We start from the raw sequence: 25,316 nt of genomic DNA, 5'->3' as shown, positions 1-25,316 counted from the left end.
CCCACTTGTTGACCCAGGTCCCCGGGAACTCCGAAAACTCCGCTTTGAACCCTCAAAAGATGCGTAGTGTTGTAGTATGTATCTAACTTGTTGTGGTGACTGGTGGTGCTCGGGACTTCCTCTCCAAGGTTAGGCAAGGCCGCGGTTCCGCGGTTCCATCTGTATGTACTGTACCGATTCTTTGGGTAGGAGTCCAGGCAAGTCTCTTCTTTGGTGAAATGATGATTGGCGGCGGGATGGGGTAAAAATGGATTACGGAGGGTTCCTGGACAGGGCATAACACACATAACATGACATGAAAATAGGCATAACATAACATGGAATAGCATAAGGCAACAGAACAGAATATGGGTCGGGATGAGGAGAAAGGGAGAAACAAGAGTGGGGGGGCGAGGGTATGAAGCATGTGATATGAAGGATGAAGAACAATTGAGAAAGCATTTCCTTCGAGTTGAAGCATGGAGAAACATTGCCGGGCTTAGGTAGGTCGTCGGACTTAATCTTTTGTGATTATTGTTACCGGCGTCGTCGTCGTCGTCGTCGTCATCATCATCGCTCATCGTTCTCACCGTCGATATCATCCCATCTTCAGCAAGACCAGGTACATCAAATGTTACGCCGCTTTGAAAGTTTCGAACGAGCAAGGCCGAAGTAGTACATATAGAACACCGCATCACAAACCCCATCTACCATCATCTGGTTGGTAGGGAATAGTACCCAGGAACGCGAGAAGTGGGGAGTAGAGGTATGGCAATCTTCCACGACTCCACGAGACCAAACGACGACGATGGACGATACGGTGCTTATACTGCGTAGTCTGGATCCGGTAACGTTCGTACGGCCTGCCTGCCTGCCGGGGCAGAGAGATAGGCCTACATCACACAGTGATCTGGGTATGTACTTGCAGGGCAAATTCTGCTCACCGCGATTCCAAATTTTTTGTATGCATGCATGTATGGATGCATGGGCCGGTCGGCTGTATGCAAGCACCAGTCGACGACGACAACGTCGGTGGGTGGGTGTCGCTATGGCTAGGGGCTCACTTTATGCTACGCTAGAAAAGGCCGTTTCGTTTCCGGGTGTCGTCGATTCGTTCCATTCGTTCTCGAGTCGGTGTCGGGGGACTCGGGGCTCGGGCGGTGGGTGTTGTTCATCCGCAGACCAAGAATGAATGGCTGGCAAGGAGCTAGGGTCCGGGAGGCCCGCCTGGCGGCCGGCCGGGGTCCGAGCGGGTTGGTTCACTTCGGGATCCACTTTGAATCTGACGAAGTTCGGCGGCGCGGCGGCGCCTATGTGGATTATTAGCTGCCCGCTAAAAGGTCGCTAACATAGCGGTGGGTAGGCCGCTTAACCTATTCACGGCTAGCTTTCAGTTGTTAGGTGATGGGGGACAGGCGCCAGGCACACACAGACTTTGGGGCTCTGGGAGCCTGAGGAAGAAAAAAAGAAAGAGAGAAAAAAAAAAAAAACGAAAGATGGAATCGAAGGAATGGTGGCCGGCGGGCCAGCTGGCACGGTAGTAACGTTGCACTTCCCCGGGCGCCCGGGCTTCCTTCCGCCGGATAGAAATGGGGTCCCGACCGGATGAGCTCCATGTGTCCCCCCGTTGGGTCGTGATGTTGGCTGGGCTCGCGAGCGAGCAAGCGAGTGAAGGATCCACTCTCACCACTCTAATGCTCTCTCACAGTGGGATTGTACTGTGCAGTGAGGTAAGTAGGGTGAGCTGTTAATGCATTGATGGTGTGTTGTCGCTGCAGTAGCAAAGTTGTAGGTTGAAGTGACCTGCCGAGTATGGTTTGGTTATCATTGATGGTAAAACAAACAACGACTGGCAAATGCCTCTCACTGCCTGAGGGAAGTGGGTTGAAGTTTGTTGTCGAACGGTTGGTTTCTTGAAAATGTTGCCGCCAGCAGTGCCGCAGATGCAGAAAGACGAGTTGTCCAAACGATACTACATACCACACTGCTATTTGGGGGGCAATGGATCCGATGTCTGATCTAGTATGGTTCAAACACATGTAACGCATTGTCAGCATGCTGTTTGGAGGCGTGGGGTGTAGTTGCCGCGAGTCTCTACGTCCTCATGATGTTGGGAGTTGTCGTCAGCTGCGGAGAGGCACGTCGTTAAGTAGAGTGATACATTGATGTTGTTGAATTGGGATCGTCACTCAGCAACCATTGGAAACCCGGAACTAGCTCTCATCTCCAACAGCTTCCTGTTCAAAGCACAGGGTCAAAGTGATAACTGGTAGTTTGGCGCTTTGACAGAAACTTGACCTACACAGAACCAAGGCTCATGGCCTGGCTCGGACAAAGAGAAGCCAGAGGGTTATGTTTGGCAAACACCAATTCCAAATTGACAAATCTACTTCCCCGCTTTTTGTTGACGTATTTGCCTCCAGTTTATCCTCTTTGCCAACCTGTCTCGACAATATCTATTGGATGGTCAGCGATAATTCTTGTGTAAAGCGCCCTTGCCGCAGAAATGTTAGGCATATTTTCTTCTGTGCCTTATGATTTCCCCTTTTTTTTGCTTCTTTCATCTGATCAGTCCTATTCCATTGGTCTCGTATGTCAACCATGTATTTTTTTCGGTCTCGAGAAGTCAAAACGAAGTCCGGTGTCTAATGCTGAAATGCATAAAGATGGCACACGAAGCAACTTGAAAAGTAATGCTCGCAAAAAACAAAAGGCACATATCGCGAACCATGATTGGGTGAAAAGGCTAGGCACTTTACATTACGGACTACCTACGAATGTTGTTTTTCAGTTGCAAAAGTATCTTACAACTACATTGGAAAGAAAAAAAAAATTGAACAAGAAATAGAATAAAAAAACGGTAGATTCGAAATTAGGTCGAACAGCTACAACTCATCTGCGTCTTGTCGTAATTACCCGATAGAGTGTCCAAGTACGTGGAAAGAGAAGTGCTTCTCTTCTGTGCTGTATGCAATGTACCTACGTGGACCCGCTTTCTGTCCACCATACATACACCGCAGAACAACGACACGAAGGCGCCACAGATATGCACAATTGATCTTGGTTTTTTTTTTTTTTGCCGACAAACAATCATGTCTAGCATGGATACACAATATCCGAAGATTGGGAGGGTGTCATCCCAAGAAGTCGACGTTTGCTCGCTGCATTTTGCTGCTGCTGGACCGCAAGTTCATATAAAACGCTTCTTCTATTTTTTAGATGAACTATTCCATCAGTACCATCTACAACATCATCCCGCTTTGTGACCCGCATTATCCCATGCATATATACATTAAATGCATGCAAGAAGACATGACCGGCACGCACAGCTACCCGAATCTCGTCCCGCTTTTTTTCTTTTCTCTTTGACGTCTTGTCTTTCTCGAGGGTGGTAACCACAAGGTCAAACACAGGAGGGAGGGGTGGGAAGGAAGGTAGGTGACATTGATAGTAAGTCACACAAAGCAAGATGGAGAGATGGAAAAAGATGTCACCGGCTGGAGGTTGAGGCTCCGTCGTGAGAGAGAGGCTTGACGTTGGGGTACGACCATCTACACACAGAAACGATGGGACAACCAATCACAATTCACTGTATATCTGGAGGTACACTTCATCCGGATGGAGGGACCTGCAAGGGCAAAGAAAGGGAAAATAGACGTACCTATTCATGGGCAGTCGCATTACGATATGACTTATCTGTCATCTTTATTGTGCGTCTTCAGTTTTGGGTGTACACAGCGCGACAATTGAGAGTATGTGTTTCCTGTAGTATTTCCTCAAATTGAATGGCTGGGGAGTAGCGATACGTACGCAGTTGTACCAAAAAGGCAGGGAATAAAGACACAAAAGAAGGATAATAAAAGAGAGAGAGAGAGAGAGAGAGAGAGAGAAATCACCATTTGCACCGTCGCAGTTGTCACGCTTCAAAGGCGGTCAACGATCACTATTAACGCAGGTACGGGCACCAAACAGGCAGGTAGGCACCGAGGCACGGTAAAAAGCAACCAGTCTCCGTCCCCCGTCCCTGTGATGCGGCGAGCAGCAAATGCAGGCACCGTAGGATACGCATGCATGCTAGAACGGACTTGTCACCTGCATGAACATCGCAAACCTTTTGGTTTGTGTTTTTGTGAGTCCCTTGCGAATTGTGTCGGAACGCCAGAAGACAGGGTTGGTTACAGACACGTAGAGAGGGCGTTCAGTGGTTACTGGACTTTGCGTGCGAGGTGAAAGTGTTATGGACAACCAAACAAATGAAGAGACACAAGAGATGAAAAAAAAAGAGGCTACAAAAAATTGAAGAATGGAAACCAATTGCCCGTTTCCATTGGATCACTGTTGCTGAGGGTGATCGGTCGGCCCCAAAGTTCGAAGCAATTAACAAGTGGTTACATAGGTATGGGAAGCAACGGATTGAGAATGGGACGTCATCGCCACTGGTCTTTTCTCTCGATTTACGACCTTCATTCACTTGAATGGAAATGTCGAACGCAATAGTAGCCGAACAAGTCGCCGAATGATTCGCTGCTATATCGTCATTTTCATTTAATCCTTCTGGGAATGGCCACCGTACCATCGCTGTATGGTGCGCGGCGTCCATCTATCTCTACGTAGTGGTATAGTCCCGTCCGCAAATGCCTTCATTCACAGAATGGATATTCTTGTCGCTCTTCTCGTCCATTCGTTCCTCTGTTTTTCCTTCTCCCATCGTGTTTCTCGGCTCCCACTTGGTGTTCCTTAGCAGTCTCACCTCAGCTGCTCCCACCCAAACTCCGTCGCAGGGCATCGTCGAGAACGCCAGTCCTAAGAATGGAAACATGGAAAATGGAATATTCTTTTCCAAGTTCCATTCCCCCCCCCACCGACGAGGACCGAGTGCACCATTACTATGTACGGCGTAGCGGCGTAGCGGACCATTTCCCAAAAACCCAAAACTTCGGAGGGTCAACCCGATTCCGGTAGCGAAGCCCGTGAGCGGAACACGACGCAAGCTGTTACGTTTTCCGCTTCGTTTTCTTCTCAGGAATCCTGGAGAATGGAGGGTTAGTGGGGTGCCTGCTGCCTGCTGCTTGTTTTGCTCTATGCGTGCCAAGTTCTTCCAGAAGGGCGAGAGAATGACTTGCGACGCTGAGGAGCCCTGCCCAGCTGTTTGCCTTCTGAGTTTTGGCGAGAACTGCTGCTGTGCACTAGCCATAAACTACCCATGTTAGAATCCACTGTGAACCTTCCTGGGGCAGGTTTTCGTATCCACGGCAGCAGAGTTGTAATTCATTTCCCGCGATATTGGAAGCGAATCCGACCTGGTTAGCGGTCTCCGTTCCCAAAAAGTGTTGCTGTGTGGAGATGATGGATATGCCGAAACCGTCAAGTATTGTAGTGCACGAGTAGAGCCCATTGCGTATGTACGCGTATGTATCGGAAGCAAAAGAATCATTGATCAACCCACAACTACATCAGTTCCCCGGGCCGGGGGAAAATGATGCGAAGGACGGACCTGATACGCTTCGGTTGAGAAACTTGCGACTGTCGTTGTGTCCTGGACCGATAATCGTCTCAGGTTCCTTCCGTCCCTTTGCTTCGCTCCAGCTGCCGTGTGTGCGCCAAGCTTGGAGGATGACGAACATTGCGTAACCGATCAACGTATACGTGAAACGGAACAGAAACAACAATGACGAGAAGATATGTTGCTGTTGCGTGGAGCAAAAAAAATATCCCGAGATAAGCAAGATTTTGGCTCTCAATGACCCAATCTTGCACAGCAACCCATGCACGTGATGGTCGTTCTACTGTAAAAGTGCAGGTATAAAGTTGGACCCAGCGTATGTAAGGTACGGCGTCCTGTATGATTGATGCTGGCGGGATGATCCCAGTTAAGAGATGGTCAGTACTTACCTGATTACGTATTGTAGAGTACCATCCGTTCGTCTGAATATCAACCAACCCCACGCTCCAATCGCCTTGTTGCACCTATCTCATGTTCTTCTTTGCAGTTATCAATTGCGCCTTTTCCCCATCCGATTGCCGATTCTACATCGAGTCAATGCTGGAACTCAGTTTATCCAGTGGTTCCTTAGCGGCCTCGATAGCATACCCAATTGGTCGGTGTGCATTCTCTCACCACTTAGGTTTTGCCTCTTCGACCGTCATGTTATCAGCGAGTCCTCGAGAGTTGGATCACCGGAAAACGTGGATGGATTCGGCGACCCCCAAGGGTCAGTTGATTTCGGAAGATATGAAGTGCCTGGACCCTTGAAACCTTCCAGAAGACCCATCGTCAGGGCCCGGGGAAAAGTCTGCACGATGCCTATTGGTCCAGGGAGACAAGCGTTCCTGCGCTAGTGGAAACATTCGCGATAAAATCTGGGACACGCACGATGCAACAGCGCCCGAGGGAAACCGTGGATGGTTTACCGTTAACCGAGTGTATTATGACGATTAAAATTGCAACGACAACTGGGGCATCATCCAATTCCTCCATTATCATGTACCCAGCACTTATCATGATCCTGATATAACATTGATCGGTCGATGGCCGAGGCGAGAAGCCCGCAGAAATGGTCTACGGTCGACTGCCGTGAGGACAGTATCGGAACCCCTGCCCTTAGCTTCGAGTTCTGATTGCTCAATTGCTTGGACCGGGTGGGTCTATACCTCGTGCAGTTCGTGCAGAATGGAAGTTAGACTGTGTAATGCACGGTAACAGGTTGCGTGATATCTTCCCCGCCCATCATGCGATCAAACTGGAGATACCAGAGCGGATGGACAACGGGTTATTCTCTTACCTGCTCGCCAGGCCGGCAACTGCTGGCAAAGTCTGTTTCGTGGAGCATTGCTCCATGTTGACCGCTTCACAGACAGACCGCCGGGTCACCGTGAATTGGAAACCGTCGACCATCGAACTTGGCGGCCGGTCTACATGTGCGGACCGCAGCGAGGAACGGACCACATGTGGAGGCTGTTCGGGCCGTATCCCGGACCGCTCACTCCATCTTTGCCATGCTTCAGTCTTGAAGCGATACTGGGCGAACCTCGAAGCCCGGGCGCTCATGAACAGTCATGGACTGGATATTTCAGCATTCACAGCGAGGCACGTGATTCAATTTGGTCTCCATGGAGTACCTTTGAATGATGAGCGGCTCACATGTTCTGCTTACACCTTCCATTCTCGCCCCGGTCACCCGACATTACAGACTGGCCCCGGGGTCTTCCACCTTCCAATCCGCGGCCCGTTGGTAACGGTCCGGGGCAGGCTTGTCCATGGACACCGGTTGCCGCGAGGGTCCGCCAAGTACACCGTAGGTTTATAGGGCTTGCTTATGCTTGCCTACCTATACCGGCAGTCGAGCAGCTGTAGCCTGTACTTTGGTAATCGCTGCCGTCCCACATGCAAATGAGTTGAACAGACTTTGAAATGAGGATGGCGGTGGACCTGGAACCCGTAATCGGCCATGGCGATGTAGATCCGAATAGCCTCTGGAGGGCAAAAGCCCGAGCCATCACAAGAATGCATTCTATCTTGCGATCGCGTGCTGTGCCTCCAAGCTGCAGTGGGCTTGGGCGAGACAGTTCGCCTCCTATGTGATTCAAGACGTCAATAATGTTTGAGGTGATTTGGGAGCCTCACTTCCAGGCTGGCGTGTGAATCTCAATGTCCAACTGGTGAGCCTACTAGTTCAGCTAGATCAGGCAGCTTGTACAGTCCGTGTCAACGGTGGCAAAACAAAGCTGATGATCCGATTCGATACGGTCATAGTTTTAGACAAGGTTGGTTATGTCTATGTGTCTTTGAGCGGAGAATTGTTTGACAGGTATTCTCGGCGCAGTGTACCTACAATACCAGTGCAGGCAAGGTCGGTATAATGATTTGACTGCAAGTATGCTGTTTGGTTGCGTGGCTAGCCTGCAAAAAACTTCTTGTTACTCGTCGAGAGCAGTCATGAGAGATGAGACAAAGTGGCCTCGAATGTCATGCCTTCTCCGTCACTGTGGGCCAATAGCCGAGTTTCGCAACGCGATTGAGAATAGTGAGAGAGTACTGTAGCATCGCTTTGAATGATGGAGGGTGCAAATGATGGGAACAGCCTATCCGGACGGTGAAAGACGGCAAACCAACCTACCTTGTCTCAAGTTTGTGTGAAAATCCTGCCTCTGTTGTACCTACAGGTTAGTGCGTCGGTTCTTTGCAGTAGCGCATGTGCAGATGCAGACCGCCTGCAAGGTACAGAAACTGCGGGTGATAACAAACATCACAACCTCGACTTTCCATCCAGACCACAATACACTACAACTGAAGGCAGAATCGTATCCACGTGCCTTGGCTCGACTCTGCCAGCTTTACGACTAGGAGCAACTTTTAGTTGATAGGATGGTCTCCCCGAAGTAAAGCTCATGATGGAGCAGGTCGTATGGAAAGAGAAATTTCGGTGACCGGTGTCTACGACGCAATGCACAAAGCACAGCGAGTCGGGATAATGCGATCATACCGTTCCATGCATTGAAGGTAGTGAAGGCTGGGAGATTAATCCGGGGTAAAGTGATGGAGTCCGGCCGATGCTACCGAGTATGTCGAAGAAATCTGTTTCGGGTCCGAGCGAGACCGTGGACAGCGATCCCGACTGTGAAAGGAAGGCAAGCAAATGATTTCTAGAAAGCGGAATTCTGGCCGGGAGCACTTCCGCCAACTGCTTCACCTCTTGATTGACAGCCTCTGGGTGTGAGCGGGGACCAAAAAGCCAGCCGTCAGCGGCCAGGCTCCCAAGGCCCCCAGGCAAGCAGATTCCTATCTAGGTTAGCATTCATCTACTGTGCAGTAAGCGGTCAAGGCGGTGTGAAGATGGAACCTGGCTCAAGCGGGAGACTAGGTAGGTTGACGCTTGGGGCCTCGAGGGTACACTACACTGATGAAGCGATTGGACCCTTGAGTTGAAGTTTTTGTGTAGTTGTGGATGTGATGATGGCGATGCTGTCTCTATCCACTGGTGCTTGCTCGAGTGTGGCATTTGAGATGCTTGGAAGACTCGGAAGGCTTGAAGGGCTTGTAAATAGAAGCCTCATGGTTTGCCAGTTAGGCTGTGGGCAAACCTCGGGGAATGTTTGGCATGATTGCCATTTTAATTGTCACAGATTTGCAGTTTGACGTCTTCGAGAATTGAGATGCTGCTCGGACAGATGGCCAGCAAGGTGCGCACGTGTTTGCAGTGCTTCGAGCGCCGAGTGTCTGAGTTGTTTCTCTCGCTAGATTTGCATGTTGATCGATTCCACTTGCAGAGCACGCGCGGGGTTGTCAGGGAAATGAGCCTCTCTCTCTCAGCTTCGTCCGCCTAGCACATTCGCCGGCGATGGAGGAAGTTGCGATTCACAAACCCTGCCGCCTGTAAAGATCCATGCAAGTCCGCAGTGCAGTGTATGGTAGAGGTAGTGTACGAAAATCAGTACGAAGGCAGGAGCTGCCCGTCAAACCCGTGTTCGCATCAGAACTGAAATCTTGGGCAGCCTTGATTGTGTAAGAATCAGTGTCGGCACTGCTGAGTGGTCGACATGTGCAATCTCAAGTCCAGGCTCGGATTCCGATTTGACGGCGCCCGTCGAGTTTGCCACTGCGACTGCCCAGTAGAGTTGATGGCGTTGTTGTCCAATGTGATAGGGAAACTGCCCGACGCCATCACCACCAAAAAAAATCAAAAATCAAAGACACAAGATGCGGAGGGCCGGCTACGTACCGCGCGGCGCTCACCTCTTTCTATCACAATCACTGGTCTCAATGGTGACGGCGCGTCTTGACTGGCAGCAGCAAATAACATTACACTATCGACCAAGTGATGATGCATCGGAGGGGCAAGTCTGGCAAGCTAGTCGTGACGGCCCCATCGTCCGTGCCACTGCTGTAAGCCTGTGCGGCCAATACCCTCGAGATTCCGTAGTCGACGGTCACTACTAGCTGAGCTGCCTGAGCCTCTAGTACACTACTTCGTCGGTGCTTGTGTGGCCATCTCTGTCTCCATCATCGATCCATTGTTGGGTTACAGCGTACCTGCGTGAGGTCTCCGACCGTTTCATGTGTTTTCTATCGCTGAAACCACTTGGGAACGGCGGCCGCGGGGACAGTCTTTGGCTGCCAATCGCACACCTGGCGTTGAGACGTGCATTATCACTTCCTCGCACGGGCATCAGGGCCGTTGTGGTTGCCGCATGAGGCGATTTTGAAAAAGTTCGATTGAACCTCAAAAGTGCAGTAACAAGTACATAAACTTGCTTATTGAGTTTGCTATTTGAGCGAGTGATGACAGCGGGGATAGCTGATGCGTTGCCGGACGCCAGACCCTCGAATAACACAGACCGGGCAGATACGGGGACGGAACCGGTCGCAGCGGTGGGTCCATTTTGCGGGATCCACACATCATAATTCAAGCACGCCGACCCGATTTGCTTTGAAGCGAAGGAAGTCAAATGAACGGGAGATCCGACGGCGGAGCAGCACCATTCTCTCTTTTGTGCACCTGTCACTTTGCCATTTTTTTTATGTTTATTTTTTCTTCTTATTTTCAAAGTCATCGCGTAGAGGTATCATTTTCTTTTGAAAGATCTGTCAGAGGCAGCCATTTTAGCGCAGCTGCTCAATGACAATGCACCAAACAAAACACAGGCTTGGGTTTCAGCTACTGCGTATCAAAAAGTCGTAGAGTATATGCTAGGGCATGGTGCACTACATACACCATAGCTTCATTGGCCTAATCAACCCAATCAACCTCAATGATCCCAAATCACCCCACCTTGTCCACACCATCCGACATACGGCGATACCACCGCACCTCTCTGTCGTCGTTGCTACTTCCTTGCTGGCCCGCCTTTTGCCCGTGCTCATCATTTCGCTGAAGCAGTGGCGGCGACAGGTGGGAGTTGTCTCGCGGCCCTGGTGCTAGCAGCAGTATTTGCCTGGCTCCCCGGCTCTGGCCTTGGATCCGGATGGGCCCATCAACCTAGGTAGCAACCCATTTCCCTTCTCGCCCATTTTTACTCCAGAGCTCTGTTACCGACAATACGCTACAACTCATGTATGACTTCGGCCGGGACCATTCAGGCTCAAATCTCGGTAATCTACACAGTACAGGCAATCTTCCCAAGCCCTTGGGCCTTCTGGACAGAAGCGGTAGACGGCGACAACTTGTTCGTCGTAGGATGAGCAGGAGCCCGTTGCGTGAGCGTCGAGTGTGCTTCTCTTTGGGCTTGACCGCAGAATCAAGAGTAGCCTTGACCTACAGCTCTGCAGCTCTCTGCTACCACACAGTAATTCCTAGCTGCTCCACCATAGCTTCACCTCTGCAGGCCTCGTCAGGCTCATTGTCCAGACTGTGAAGCTGCTGGGGCCCCAGGGCTTGTCTCGACATCCCCATGTTACCGGAATACTCCCGTCTGCCGCTGGTCCGAACCCTATTTGATCTGCTTGGAGGTACTTTGCTAACCTATGATGCTCTGTAGAGGTGTCCGTGCCCAATCCCAGCTCAGTCTGGACCAATGCTCGGCCAGACAGCCAGACGCACAATCACCGTAATAAACACAGTGCGCCCGCTCACAGCTCGCTGAGGATCGGACGAACTTGGGTGGGTGCTCATCTGAAATTCCCCATTTCCAGTCGCTCGGACGAGGACGGGAACCCGGGCCTGTGGAACTGGAGCGACACAGTCGTCGTAAACATCGGAGCCATGATGCCAACCACGACGAGAAAAGAACGCACGCATTGGATGGGAGCCGAGCCTCTCAACGGGCTCTATGGCCTCCGTGACTTCTCGTTGCTCAAGCTTGGTCCTCACTCCGAGACACCCAGAGCAAGGACACAGCGAACCAGGCCCTCAGCACCCGGACAGGAGGTGAGATGACCGGCCCAGGTGGTGTGGTAGTGGTCCGGAGTGTGCGAGAACTACTGCGAGCTGCTGGCTTTCACTGGGGCCGTTCATGTCCTCGGCGGCACTAGAGAGCACTTGGGCTTGCAAGATCGCTGCTCACGGTCCACGGGGAAGCTTGCGTCGAGGTACCCGTGCTGCGGTTCGCTCTGTGGTACCTTCATTCAGGCTGCTGGGATGGTGCTGCTGCTGCTGCTGCTCGCTCGAGTCCAGAATTAGAATAGTACCAGAATTGGACTGGCGGCTGTGCCTTTCCTCCAGACAAGCCAGAGCCCACCCACACCCACCCATCTTCTCATGTTGCCGTCCACCGTCCACCCCCCCCCAAAACATGAGGACATGGGTCGGGTGGACACGGTGGGTTCCTGAACTTCCCAGTCTGTACAGTTCAAGGTACAACCTGTCACCTTCAAGCGAGGTCCAGTATGCATTTCGACTAGTGTATAGTATACGTACATGGCTCTGGTACGCACAGAACACATGTACACCTCTCAGCCAAAGAACGCATAGACCGTACCCGGACAGTACATCCCGGGTGGTATGCTGGGCCCTGGTTGTTGTCCTGGGGCGCGGTGTCGACCATCCCGGCTTGCCCAGTCTCACCAGTCGAAGCCGGTTCCTGTCCAGCGCCGTTGCATCGTCTTTTGTCCGCTGATCTCGGTGGGACTTACTTATCCTCCCAGGGTCCCCGTCTCCACGCTTCCTCTTTCCACTCTTGAGATCGGCATATCTTGTTCTTGGACGTGTGGTGTATTTATTCCTTTACTTACCGGTCTCTGCCCTCTTTTTGGATCTCGAGGTTTTGGATAACACTCCTTCGTTTCCATTTGATATTTACATCACCACTTGGTCTCAGTCAACCAGTTCACCATTGGCACCAGCTCGACGACAATTCAAGCTCTCGATCCGGTTTATGTACAACGACTTATTAATCTAGACTGCCAGCCTATCTTTTCCCCCGGAGGCAACCAGTCAACACCATCATTAGCCCTTCACGGCACGAAGCAATAGTAACAACACGACGCGACATCTATATACATATATATATACACACACATATATACAACACTTAATATATAAACCCCCCCGACGTCAGAGGCATCTATCGATTGCCACAGTTACAAAAGCTACTACCTCTTACCTGGTTGGTACCAACGTTCGACATGCATCGACTTGGGAGGAATAAGCAGCTAATAGCAGGATAGCACTATATAATACGATCAAGATGGAAGACATCATGGCTCAGCCCTTCATCTTCTATGAATCAGACGCCAGCCCCGAGAGGCAGCAACGGCAGCACATCTTCAACCCTTTTCCCTACCAGATGAACATGCTCCCCGTTGTGCCGCCGGTGCCGTCGACGCCCATCTACTCCAGACGCAACTCGGGCTGCCTCCAGTCACCCATGCAGCACAAGCCGTTCCTCAACCTCGACAGCATTACCAGCATGCCTGTCCCTCAGGTGCTCACGCCCATGGCCTCTCCTCAGCCCATTTCCCACGCCAGACCCGCCATCAAGCTGCAAACCGAGATGGGCGACTACTGCGGCATGCCGCCAAGCCCTCCGCTGACGCGTTCCAACAGCGCTGCCAGCAGCCCGCGCAGCTGCGACTTGCTCCAGACTCCGTGCAACCCCATGGTGTCGGGAATGGACGGCCTCGAGGTCAAGCCTGCTGGTCACGAAATGAAGCCTTATTCTCCTCCTCTTACACCTGGTATGTATTTGTCTCTTTTTCATTGCGTTTCTGTTTGCGTGTGCAGTGCAGCATCCTTGGCAAGAAAGGGAAGCGAGCTGGGAAGTTGCAAGCAAGCAGAGCTTCGGTGGGTCGGAGTGGAAGCGGTGACGGGATGGATTTGTTGGCTGGCTGCAACTAATGTTTCAAGATGGAAGCGGGATGTGGAGGCTGCTGCAGCAAGGAAATCGCGGGCGGACGCCCGACTCTGATTGCCCGCGCACTGCTGGTCCGAGCATTTCTGGGCGCTGAGCTGACCAGGAACCCCAATTTTTAGTGTACCTTCCCGACCAGGCCCGCATCCAGGTGCCCATGCTCCCCTCCAATGACCTGAGCCTCAACACGCCAACCCCCACCGCCAGCGGCCTTCTTACTCCCACTCCCACCTACACCACGCTGCTCTCGCCTGCCGCGTCGCCGCTCGTGCAGCCGGCCTCCATCTTCCCGGTCCCCGTCGACGGCGTCTGCGATCCGCGCGAGCTGACCGTGGGCACTGTCAATTCCACCCTTGCTCCCGAGTACTTCCCCACCATTTACTCCCCCGACGAGGAGGACCGCGACTACTTCTCCCAAGGCATTGCCCCGCAGAGACTCGCCACCCCCTTCGACTACTCGTTCAACCCCCAGCTCACTGCTGGCCTTCCTGTCTTTGACATCCTTTCCGTCCTGACCGACATCGACTCGGAGGACGAGTCTCCCTTCACCAGCGGCTCTTGCTCTCTGGTTGAGAGCTCCCCCAGCGTCAGCAGCCGCTCGCGCTCCAGCTCCGGCGCTGCTTCGCTCGACCAGTCCAGCCTTTTCTGCGACGAACTCGAGGACATGCACGACGTTGAGTCGGTTGAGGACGACTGCTGCTCCGATAGCGAGGCCCGCCCCAGCAAGAGGGCAAGGCACGCACGCAAGTCCACCATGGACGTCGCTGCCGACAACCAGACCGCCAGCACCGAGAAGCAGGCCCCGGCCAGCGAACACACCCAGCAGGCAGCCAGCGCCGAGGCTGAGAGCAACAACACCGAGTCCAACGCGACCACCGAATCCTCGGTCGAGGCTGGCGAGCAGGCGTCGACGCCGCTTCCGGTGCCTACCAACCGCCGCGGCCGCAAGCAGTCCTTGACCGAAGATCCTTCCAAGACCTTCAAGTGTGACATTTGCAACCGTCGTTTCCGCCGCCAGGAGCACCTCAAGCGTCACCACCGGTCTTTGCACACTCAGGACAAGCCTTTCGAGTGCGGCGAGTGCGGCAAGAAGTTTTCTCGTTCCGACAATCTGTCTCAGCATGCCCGTACCCATGGCTCTGGCTCGCTTGTCATGGACTTGATCAACGACCCCGAACTGATGGGCATGCACCACCCCGGTTTCATCCATCATCCGATGATGGGTCCAGCCCTCACCAGCGAGGACTGCCACACTTTTGGCAAGGTCCTCTTCCAGGTTGCTTCCGAGGTTCCAGGCAGCGGCAGTGACTCATCGGACGATAGTGACTCCAACAAGAAGAAGCGGAGGAGAGGCGAGTGAATAGCCTTCACTGCGCTAATCTAAACCCGCTTGTTCACTTCTTCGCACACTCTTCCCCATTAACGACGGTTTTCGCAGTGGAACGGAGCCGGCGTTATTGATGTTAGACATGAACCATTACGAGATTCATTGGCCGAAATACCCCCACCATCGGCGCTTTCAAGGGTCAAAAGAATTTGAAAGAGAGAGAGAGAGAGAAAGAGAAAGAATACCCCCTCGATGTTTGTTACGAACGATGGATGCGCAATATCGGACGCCCATTCACCATGCCTTTCGAAAAGGTTGGAATATAAAAGGGCGTTATAGGTATTGCAAGATTCCCCCGGGTTTTGAGTTTTGATCGATTGGAGGAGGACAGCAGTCCTCTGTCTTAGACGCACACAGCTAGTTGCTTTGGAGTTTACACATACTCCTTATTAGTTTTGTTACACTTTGATGTTTCCGGACTTTTTAATCGTTCGGTGGACGAAGCAGCTGGCTCAGCCGTCCACCGCGCATGCTTCCTTCATACTTTTTTTCTTCTTCTTCTCAACAAAAGGCTGTTGTTTCCTCCTCCACATCATACTCATGGTATCCTCGGTTTGCAGGATAGGACTGTATCGTCGTTAGCTTAGCATCACAAAGACTCGGGCCAGTTGGTCAGGAGAAAAGAATAAAGGCATCTAGAAATGCACATTCAAATAAGTCTTGCTTCTTTTGCCTCTTCTGGTGAATTCTCAAATATTGGTCAATTCAGCTCGTAGATGCGCTCAGCGTGACTTGACAGCCAAGTTACCTACCCTCAGTTAGTGGTATACTTACGATATTCTCTAAATGCACCAAATTAGTGATATGATCAAGTACCACTCTACCGCAGTGCGGCCTGAGTGGGGTCCCCACTGTAGTTGCAGTGCGTGAAGTTTTGATAGTTGACCAGACGATAAACACCATCTCGACGAATATTTTCACGTTGACAATTGATCCATCCAAGCATAAGGAGGCTTTACTAGTTACCCGTCTCGGCGGCTCGTGCTGGACCCACGTTACCATCAAAAGTCACACATCCCAGGATCCTGGGCTGTCGTCACCTCAGTAGCAGGACGGCTGACCGAAATCACCATTAGCTGCTTGTGTCCAATACTCGACGGAAAGAGCACAAGAACCAGGGAAACACATGCACAGTCAGGTCTAGCATCAAGTCAGCGCATGATGACTACCCCCGCGGCTCCTCCTCCAGCTCAAGGAGGACGGCTGAACGTCATCGCCCTCATCTCCGGCGGCAAAGACAGCTTCTTTTCACTCCTCCACTGCCTTGCTCACGGTCATCGAGTGGTAGCTCTAGCAAATCTACACCCACCAGAAACAAATGAACATGAAGGATCAAAGCAAGAAGAAGAAGAAGAAGGAGGAGGAGGAGGAGAAGAAGAAGATTTAAACAGCTTCATGTATCAAACCGTCGGCCACCAAGTGATCCCCTTGTACGCCGAGGCCACGGGCATTCCGCTGTACCGCCAGCCCATTCTCGGGGGGGCCACGCAGGGGAAGGATTATTCGCATTTTTCAACGGCGGTTGCTGTCCAAGGTGAAGGAGACAACAATGCGAAAGCGAAACACGTGAAAGACGACGACGACGAAACAGAATCCATGATCCCCCTCCTCCTCGCCATCAAGCGCGCCCACCCCGAAGCCAACGCCATCTGCGCTGGCGCCATCCTCAGCACCTACCAGCGCACGCGCGTCGAGTCGGTAGCCGTCCGCTTGGGCCTGACGCCTTTGGCCTTTCTGTGGAAGTTCCCTATCCTGCCCGTCCCACAACATTTGGCTGGTGGAGACGTTGCAACCACGGACGCGCAACTTCTAGATGATATGGCCGCCGCGGGCATGGAAGCGCGCATCATCAAAGTAGCCAGTGGCGGACTGGACGACTCCTTCCTCTGGACCAACGTCGCGGATCGATTGGGAAAGGAGAGAGTCGCGAGGAGTATGCGGCGGTTCGGGACGGCGTCGGAGAAGGGCGCAGTGATTGGGGAGGGAGGGGAGTTCGAGACGTTGGTGTTGGATGGGCCACGACAGCTATTTCGGAAGAGGATTATGGTGGAGGAGAAGGATAGGAGGGTTGTTAGAGAGGGAGGAGGGTGTGCTTGGTTGAGTTTTAGAAGTGCAAAGTTGGAGGATAAAGAAGTCACCGTGGCGGCTTCTGATGAGGAGAAGAGTGATACTGGAAAAATCAGGATCCCAGATTTGTTGGATGCTAGGTTTGTGGGCGTGTTGGAGGGTTTGAACACGAGTGCTTCCGCTGGCGAGGAGGAAGCTCGAAAGCTTCTGGCTCTGCTTAACATGGAACCTCAACACAGCTTGTCGAAGCAAGAAGGGACATTTCAGCTTGGACTGCCTCAGAGTCTCAACGACAGAAAACTACAACAATGGTGCTTCTTCGGCAATGCTTTTTCCTCCGCTGGTAGCAGCAACACGGTCGAGACAGAAACATCATTGCTCGTTTCTCGAATTCGCCAACGACTCCGGCAATCCAACCTCCCTCCATCCGCGATTCTCACCTCCACGATTCTCCTCCGTCACATGGCCGACTTCCCTACCGTCAACTCCATCTACGGTGCCCTCTTCGATTCACCCAACCCTCCTTCACGAGTCTGTGTTGCTTGCGGTGACTCCCTATCCGCCCTCACTAACAGCAATGGCAGCATCAGCATCGCCATCTACCTCACCGTGCACACCGGCTTCACCAACAAATCCAAAACCGACCAGCGCCGACAAGGTCTTCACGTGCAATCCCGCTCATACTGGGCTCCCGCCAACATTGGACCATATAGCCAAGCCATTTCAATTCCGCTGGCCAGTCTATCATCTTCTTCAAAACCCTCAAACTCAACTGGCGGCAACCATGACGACGGTAACGGTGGTCCACGACTAGTTACCATCGCGGGTCAAATCCCCCTTGTACCCGCCACCATGGCCCTGCCTCCTGCGGAACCAGAGCAACAGCGACAGGCACTTAACACCCAACTCGCCCTCTCACTCCAACACCTCTGGCGCATCGGCCTCGAAGTTGGCGTGCAATGGTGGACTAGCGCCGTGGCTTATTTCCCCGCGGCCACCACCACCACCACCACCGACTCCTCCTTTTCGATGCCCATGAGCGAAAAGGCCAGACTGGCTTACAAGACGTGGCAATCTGCCCATCAGTGGTCTTCCAAGGTTGCATCAGACGAGGAGGACTCTGACGCTAACTCAGACCCTGACGAGGACGACGGCCCCGACCTCTGGGACAGAAAATTCAATCCCCGGTATATGTCCTTTGCTGTCACCTCCACAGAAGAGTCCTCCTCCTCGGAACCAAAGCTACCGGATTGGAGTGTCCTCTCCAAGAATAACAACAGCAAGGACGAAAAGAAGAAGAGGAGGACAATCCCACCCTTCTTTGCTGCACAAGTCGCCGAGCTCCCTCGCTCCGCGGGCGTCGAGTGGCACGCGCATCTGGGCGTCGCCAAGGCTGGGTCAAAGAGTGTGACGGTTTTGGAGAGCTTTGCGGCAAATATAAACAGCGATGACGGGACTGGTGAAGAGAGAGTGGTGGAGGTCCATCAGACTGTTGTCCGTTCTCCTCCCTCCACGTCTGAGCAAGACGACGATGATGACGATTTGGACGATATGGACAATGATGATGATGATGATGATGACAAGGGAGTCAAAATTGAAGCATCAGGCCGACAACCCGCTCTCCTGCAGACTATTGTGGTGGAAAGGTACATGGGTGGGAGTTCACCCCCCTCATCATCTTTGTCTTCGTCTTCATCTTCGTTTGCCACAGTCGATGAGCTCGCGAGGTTGTCTACACGTCGGTTGATCAACCAGGGACACGGAGAGCCCGACAAGGAAAGGGGTGGCCCATCTGTCATGGTGCGTTATGTGGATGTCAGCCTTTCCGCCGCCGCCGCCCTTGGTGGTGGTGGTGGTGGTGGTGGAGGTGTGTCCGTAGCTGTGGTGCCGTGCGCGTCGCTTTGGGATGCTTATGGGGAAAGACTGGCTTCTGTGACGATTTACCAAAGTGTCTTTGAATGAATGAGTGGTATGAAAGGAGGGTACGACTTCTGGAGTCTGAGGGTGGGTACATTTAACTGCACTTGCCCCGGGGACTTGAACCAGAAAGAAGACATGGAAATAACACATCATCATGTCAATGTTGATACTTACATCTTGTCAAACGAACACCTACTCTGATCCAATTCACTCAATACAACCCTGCATCCTTTTCTCCCCCAGCCCCATCCCAACACATTATTCAAAGTCTTCCCAAACCAGCAACTCTGACGTCTGAGGAAAGAGGTCAAAGGAGCAGAGATACTTGTCCTTCGACTATGTACCGATAACACCAGCGCCACAGCGTAAGAAGGTGAATGAAATGAAGGCAGTTTCATAATCTACATGTTCGCATCGCATCGCATCACGTCATATCCATGCAGGAGTATTCAGCCAACCACCACAACTTGACCACGGCAGTCATCCGTCCACGCTTCCCTGTCATGTGTCATGAATGTCTAAGCCACCCATACATCTTCCCATCTCTTTGACTAACCCAAATCACCACCGTATCGTTTTCCACACCAAGAAACCTCCTTCACGCCCGGAACAATTCACACCTCAAACCTCCTCATCACTCTCCTCCCCCAACAACTCTCCCTCGTCCTCATCCACGATGGTATAATCGCCTCTCCCCCTTGCAAAGCTATCCCTGGTCCTGAACGTCCTCGACGCGCCGCCACCGTCCAGCCGGCTCCAGCCACCTCTCCCGCCGCCACCGCCTCCGATACCCCATCTCTCCGCCGTACTCTTGGCTGTCCTCCACAGGGCTCCCAAAACAAGCGGCATAGCGCCCGCCAGCGCCACCACCGCACTGAGAGCGATGACGGGGTACTTGACCCAGGGCCTATCGGCATCGAAGAACTCCATGGTGGACGCCCCTTGCTCGCCGAGACGGATTTGGCCAAACTTTCCATCCCAGTGGCGGTAGACCCACCATCCGATGGCGGAGGCGGCAGCCACGGGGAGGACGACGGCGAAGAAGATGGCAATACCCGAGACGCGGTGTTTGCGCTCAAAGTCGTCCTCGTGGCCCGGGCACGGGTGGACGGCCGCCGCCTTCTCGAAGTCCAGGCCGCCTTGGCAAGTGGTGAGCGGGATACGGCGGAAGCCGGTGGGCTCGTAGTACTCGATCTCGTCGGGATGTTCTTTGCACCAGAGCTTGTGGTCCTTGGGCTTGAGGCCGCTGACGAGGGAGCATTGGCCGTGCTTGTCGAGTTCATAGTTAAAGTCGCTGTAAAATTGTCCGCGTTAGCAATCTGAAGGGGTTCGAGAAGGGGAACAAGCAAGAGCGAGAATACTAACCATTCAAAGTCCGACCTGGTGCAGGTGCAGTTTTGCTTGCTGTACAGCGGATCCAACCTGAAATCGTTGAAACACTTCAAGCCAGGCTTTTTGCGCAGATACTGCGAAACATGTCCAAACAAACATCCATCAGGCTGGAGGGGGTGTTTCGGGGAAAAGATCTGGTAGTCGGACTTGCTGAGGTTCTCTGGATCATACTTGCACACATGGTCGGTGAATTTGGTGAAGTCAATCTTGGTGGTGAACAGACCGTCGCTGTTCTCACCCCAGATCAAGAAATTTTGCGAGTTACCAGAGCGCGTTGTAGTCAGATCCCAGATATCAACCTTCTCCTTGGAGAAAGTGTGCTTCTTCCAAGTAGCACCCTGGTCAAGCGAGTACTCGAGCGTGTCCGTCTTCTGTCCCCTGATAGGAACGAGGACGATGATAGAGCCCTGATCACCCAAGGCCCAATTCCATCTGCCCTTCTTGACCCGCTTCCAGGTGATACCGGCATCTGTAGTCATGAAAGTGTCGGCATCCTTGATCGATCCGAGGGAGTCGCCCACGTTACCCCATCCAAACATGACGCCCACGGCACCCTCGGATGAGTACGTCTTACCACGATCCCTGCGCTGGGTGTAACCCTGAATATGAAGTGCGCATTTCTCAGTACCGCTGGACGAGCACGGGAACTTGCCAAATTCGTCCTTTCTAGGAGTAGGAAGGTACGCCCACTGGGCGCCGTCGTTATGCGTAATCTTGGTCTGAAGTTTCTTGGGCGCGCTGCTCTTCGCATCTGGATTGACGACCACGTTGACGAGAGCAACACCTTCCAAACCAACCATCTTCTCAAAATCGACGTAGAAGTACTGGTCGCAGTTGACGTTCTTCACGCTGACAACGTACGATGTACCGTTGGAGTTGCTCTTCAGGATTGTACCAAGACTCTTATCACCCTCCATCCTGGTCGCCACAAAGAGATTGACGGCATGGGTTGAGCTGTCCAAGACAGTATATGCGTGCTGGTGAGGGACTTCAAACCCAAAGGGGAATTTCGCTTCGGAGTAGAGACTGCCGTCAAGAGAAGCGTACGCCCGCAGCGTCTTCTTTTCCGTATCTTCCGTCGCAACGACGATGAACTCTGCCATGGTGGCGAATTCTTTGGCCTCCTTCAGGCGTACTCTCTCATCCTGGTTAAACCAGTCGTTGGATGAGACAAGCTGCAGGGCGCTGTCGTTGTCACCTTCCTTCTCGTGCTTGAGGCAAAGAATCTGCTCCAAAGCGCGGTTCGCGTATTTGCGCCCGTAAGCCTCCGCTCCCGTAAATTCACACCGGTAGACATCGCGGGCAAGGGTTTCCCAACGTTCTCCGTCTTTGGTGCCGTATGCAACCCGATAGCAGTCGTTCTTGCTTTCGCACTTCTTCCCTAGCCAGATGAGCCAGTTCGGCTTGTCAGGATGGAAGATAAGCGGGAAGATGCCGTTGGCGGCAGCCTCAAAGTCAGCGGGTTGCGGCACCTCGAAAGTGCGGAAGCGTTTACCACGATCAGGCGTGTAGATCAGCTTCTTGCCTTCGGTAAGGAAGAAGACCCAATCCTTGACAGTAGGATGGGGAACAATGCTGATAACCTCATCGTCCTTGAAGAAATCTACCTTGTCCCATTTCTTGCCGTGATCTGTGGTCCTCCAGATAGGACCAACCTTTGGCCCTGAATCATCAACTGTGCGGTTCATCCCTCTCATGATGATGGTCTCGCTGGAATCGCTACTAGACTCGCCTCTTTCGAGGTAGTGCTTCTCCCAATGGGTCCAGTGGCCGAATTTGCCCTTGGTGTCGACCTGCTGGAGCTCACCCGTAGCCTCATCTGGTGGGGCACCGATGCCATCACCACACGATCGCTCGACATCCTTATACTTATCCTTTGTCTCCTTAGTATCCTTGCAGGTATTGCCGGGAATCTTGCGGTACCCCGAGGTGCCCAGGAATTTACCATTCCTATCACCCTCCTTGCAAGCGCCCTCTGGGATGGGAATGGGTCCTCTAGACACACAAATGCCCTTGTCGTTTCGCTCAAAGTTGTAATCGCACTCGTAATCCTGGTCTGTGCAATCACAGTCTTTGGTCTCCACCTCCGCAAGCTTGAACTCTTTCTTGAGGAAGCACTTGGCATCTTTCTTGCGACGGGGATAGGTCTGAGTGTGTCCCATGATGCAAGTAGGCTCTCCGTCCTTGTCAACTCGGGCATGCCACTCCTCCATATCGCTTTCCTTGCAGGTAGCTTCGTGAAGGCCCTCAAAGTCGATATGAATTACGTGCCATGCGCCTTTAGCCTTGCCAATAAGCACGAACTGAAGGCCAGTCGAATCAGGGGTGGTTGTGAGGATCCAAGGCTGTATCTTCAGATCGTCGGGTAGCTTCTCATCAACCCAGTTCTCTCCATGGTCAAGTGAGTAGCTGATTTCTGAGATGTCTTCCTCCTTTGAATCGCGAACAGCCACAAGAATAGATCCTTGATCTCCGAATTCGTACTTGTGTGGCCCCTTCAGTGCCTTCTTCCAAGTCTTGCCGGCATCATCGGAGACATAGAGATTGGCATCCTCCCAGTAGTCCCCGAGGTAATCACCAGTGTTGCCATTGGCCATGACCAGACCGGGTGCCGGGCTTGAAAAGACACGACCGACGTTGTTAAGTTCGGTGACCGAGTGAAGATGAATTCTCTTGCCGTCCGCGGTAACCTTGTCGAAAGTTCGACCATCATCGAAGGTAATCTCTGACACGAGTTTCTTTTTGGTGCTAGGCTTCTCGTCCACCTCCTTGCCGTTATCCACTTTATTAACCAGGAAGATGCCCTGAATGCCGGCAATCTTCTCGAAATCGACGTGGCCAAACATGTTGAGGTTGGTATACTCGAGATTCTCGCTGAAATACGTGCCATCGTAGTTACTGGTAAACATGATACCCATCGGTGCCGATTTTGAGCCGGTCATGACGTTCAGCTGGATGCTGTAATTTGTGCTTTCCAGGACAGTATAGGCTTCTTGAACAATCTTGTGATCGTGATCATCATGCGCGTTGGGGAACATGGCCCGCTGCCACTTCTTGGTATCGGTGGAGATAAAGAGCGCCATCTCGTCGGTGTTGGCGGATGTCGTAGCCACCATGAAGTACCGCTTCACAGCAGCGACATTGACGACACCACGTACGGGCTTATCACCAGCTAGGTTTGGCTCGAACTCTTGAATATTCCCCTCCTTATCAGCCTTGAAAAAGTCGTCCGAGATGACCAGGCGCCGGTCCTCTGAGAAGATCGAATCGACGCCCATGATGATGCAAAGGATGCGATCCTTGTCAAGGTCCGAGTCGCCAGTCGTGAATACGGGAGAAGACTTTGCCCACCAGCAGCCAAGGGTATCAGGACGGAGAGGTTTGGCAGGGGTTTCGAAGTCATCGATTGTGTAAAGAGACACTTCCTCGCAGAGGAAGCCGAGGCAGTGTAGACCGTTGAAGATAATGCGGTCGGGATCCGTAGCATGGAAGTGCAGGATATCGAACCGCTCTGTGTCCCATGCAGCATCGACTTCGAACGTCTTCCACGTCTTGCCTTGGTCCGTAGTGCGGTAATGTTTTCTTCCATCAGTGATTGCGAAAGCCCGCTTCGAATCGAAGTCGTGCATATATAGCCGAGCGACCTTGCCGTCTGGGATGTCCTTGACCACGGACCATGTTGCGCCTGCGTCATCGGAGCGCCAGAGGTTGGACTTGTGAGTGTCATGAAACAGAATAGTATCGGACCCTTCAAAGTAGTTGAGATTGTTGGGCTGAGTATCCAGCTTGGTTGTCTTGAAGGTTGGGTGGTCCTTGGCTAGGAGGGGTGCTGCCCAAAGGGCAGACGCCAGCAAGGCCGCCGCCTGTAGAGCTCCCCTGACCCTCATGATTCGGGGCTTCTAGGTCCGGCAAACATGAAGCGAGAACTCGATGACTGCGTTCGGGGAAGCGTCGCCAGGTGTTCTATTTTGCGTTGCGGTTCGACAAATTAAGCGGACGGTTGGGTGGGTAGCTGGCGATGTTGTCGTCGAGATATCTGTTGCGCGCGGAAAGTCAACATTCAAGCTAGCTACTTAAGGTGGGTCAGAGAGGGGCATCGCCGTGACGCTGTCAGGCAGTCGGGGGCTGTGTCACCTACGGATAGCACAACGGCGATCGGTACGCAGCAGTGGGATGCAAAGTTAGGTATACGAAGCTCTACTGGTAGTAGTTGATTGCGAAAACCTGGTTCTGCATATGACAAGAAGACGGATGGGACGAGAATGTGGTCCTGACTAGTGTGAAGCAACTCGTCTGTGCTGTCCTGTTGCCTGTCTCGCCTGTGCCGCAAGCTGAGACGCCTGCTTGTCAGTTGGGGGAGCGGCTCGCCACAAGTTCGGATAGCAGTCGGGGGAGGGTCGGGCCCCATCACGCCCGGTTCGCGCCACTTCCCTTTGGCCTCCGCGTCAGCCTTTCATCCGTTGGTTCCATGTTGCAGATCGCGCAACGGAGCGCTTGTCCAGCCTGGAATTCCACTGCGATCAAAGCCTTCAGTACACAACGGAAGCAAGAAGTGGAAGGGAAGCTCCAACGGCCCGCACAGCGCTTCCAGGCCCAGCGAGCATTGAGACGGATCCTGTCTTTTGGGCGCTCCGACCTAGATGTACACCCTACTCCAGGCATCCGGAATACCACCACCACCACCACGACCACCACCACCATACCTCTATCTCTCAGCCAAAAACACGAGAATCGAATCCAGTAAACAGCCAACCGCCAAATATGTACAACTCCATCACAGTTTTCA

At 52.7% G+C, this 25,316-nt stretch overlaps 6 protein-coding genes and 1 non-coding gene across 7 annotated transcripts; 4 read left to right on the top strand and 3 right to left on the bottom strand.

Moving 5' to 3' along the window:
* Positions 1 to 4,478: 4,478 nt before the first annotated feature.
* NCU16372 (hypothetical protein) lies at positions 4,479 to 5,663 on the bottom strand. Its single transcript, XM_011395064.1, has one exon. It carries the CDS (start codon positions 5,171 to 5,173, stop codon positions 4,586 to 4,588), a length of 588 nt encoding a protein of 195 aa, XP_011393366.1. The 5' UTR covers positions 5,174 to 5,663; the 3' UTR covers positions 4,479 to 4,585.
* An 870-nt stretch (positions 5,664 to 6,533) lies between these two features.
* NCU02673 (hypothetical protein) lies at positions 6,534 to 7,286 on the top strand (the record flags this gene model as incomplete). Its single annotated transcript, XM_960353.1, has 2 exons — positions 6,534 to 6,553; positions 6,683 to 7,286. The coding sequence occupies 2 exons, from the start codon at positions 6,534 to 6,536 to the stop codon at positions 7,284 to 7,286; spliced, it is 624 nt and encodes a 207-aa protein (XP_965446.1).
* A 2,492-nt stretch (positions 7,287 to 9,778) lies between these two features.
* Positions 9,779 to 10,358, bottom strand: NCU02672 (hypothetical protein; the record flags this gene model as incomplete). Its single annotated transcript, XM_960352.2, has 3 exons — positions 9,779 to 9,941; positions 10,010 to 10,105; positions 10,222 to 10,358. The coding sequence occupies 3 exons, from the start codon at positions 10,356 to 10,358 to the stop codon at positions 9,779 to 9,781; spliced, it is 396 nt and encodes a 131-aa protein (XP_965445.2).
* Positions 10,359 to 11,032: 674 nt separating this feature from the next.
* On the top strand, positions 11,033 to 11,833 carry NCU14017. Its single transcript, XR_897801.1, has 2 exons — positions 11,033 to 11,397; positions 11,455 to 11,833. It is a non-coding gene; the product is annotated as a ncrg112 (non-coding RNA).
* A 681-nt stretch (positions 11,834 to 12,514) lies between these two features.
* Positions 12,515 to 15,814, top strand: msn-1 (MSN1-like). Its single transcript, XM_960351.2, has 3 exons — positions 12,515 to 13,020; positions 13,082 to 13,591; positions 13,887 to 15,814. Exons 2-3 carry the CDS (start codon positions 13,102 to 13,104, stop codon positions 15,122 to 15,124), a joined length of 1,728 nt encoding a protein of 575 aa, XP_965444.2. The 5' UTR covers positions 12,515 to 13,020; positions 13,082 to 13,101; the 3' UTR covers positions 15,125 to 15,814.
* Positions 15,815 to 16,056: 242 nt separating this feature from the next.
* Positions 16,057 to 19,558, top strand: NCU02670 (ATP binding L-PSP endoribonuclease). The gene has a single exon (XM_960350.3). The coding sequence runs from the start codon at positions 16,310 to 16,312 to the stop codon at positions 19,178 to 19,180; it is 2,871 nt and encodes a 956-aa protein (XP_965443.3). The 5' UTR covers positions 16,057 to 16,309; the 3' UTR covers positions 19,181 to 19,558.
* NCU02669 (signal sequence binding protein) lies at positions 19,275 to 24,915 on the bottom strand. Its single transcript, XM_960349.3, has 3 exons — positions 24,669 to 24,915; positions 20,504 to 24,566; positions 19,275 to 20,432 (listed from the first exon to the last, which is right to left on the bottom strand). Exons 2-3 carry the CDS (start codon positions 24,415 to 24,417, stop codon positions 19,760 to 19,762), a joined length of 4,587 nt encoding a protein of 1,528 aa, XP_965442.1. The 5' UTR covers positions 24,418 to 24,566; positions 24,669 to 24,915; the 3' UTR covers positions 19,275 to 19,759.
* Positions 24,916 to 25,316: the final 401 nt, after the last annotated feature.

The sequence above is a fragment of the Neurospora crassa genome, linkage group I, assembly GCF_000182925.2.
Source record: "Neurospora crassa OR74A linkage group I, whole genome shotgun sequence".
NCBI classification, from domain to species: Eukaryota; Fungi; Ascomycota; class Sordariomycetes; order Sordariales; family Sordariaceae; genus Neurospora; species Neurospora crassa.
The sequence above is the reverse complement of the archived record's forward strand: the minus strand, read 5'-3'. Positions and strand labels throughout refer to the sequence as shown.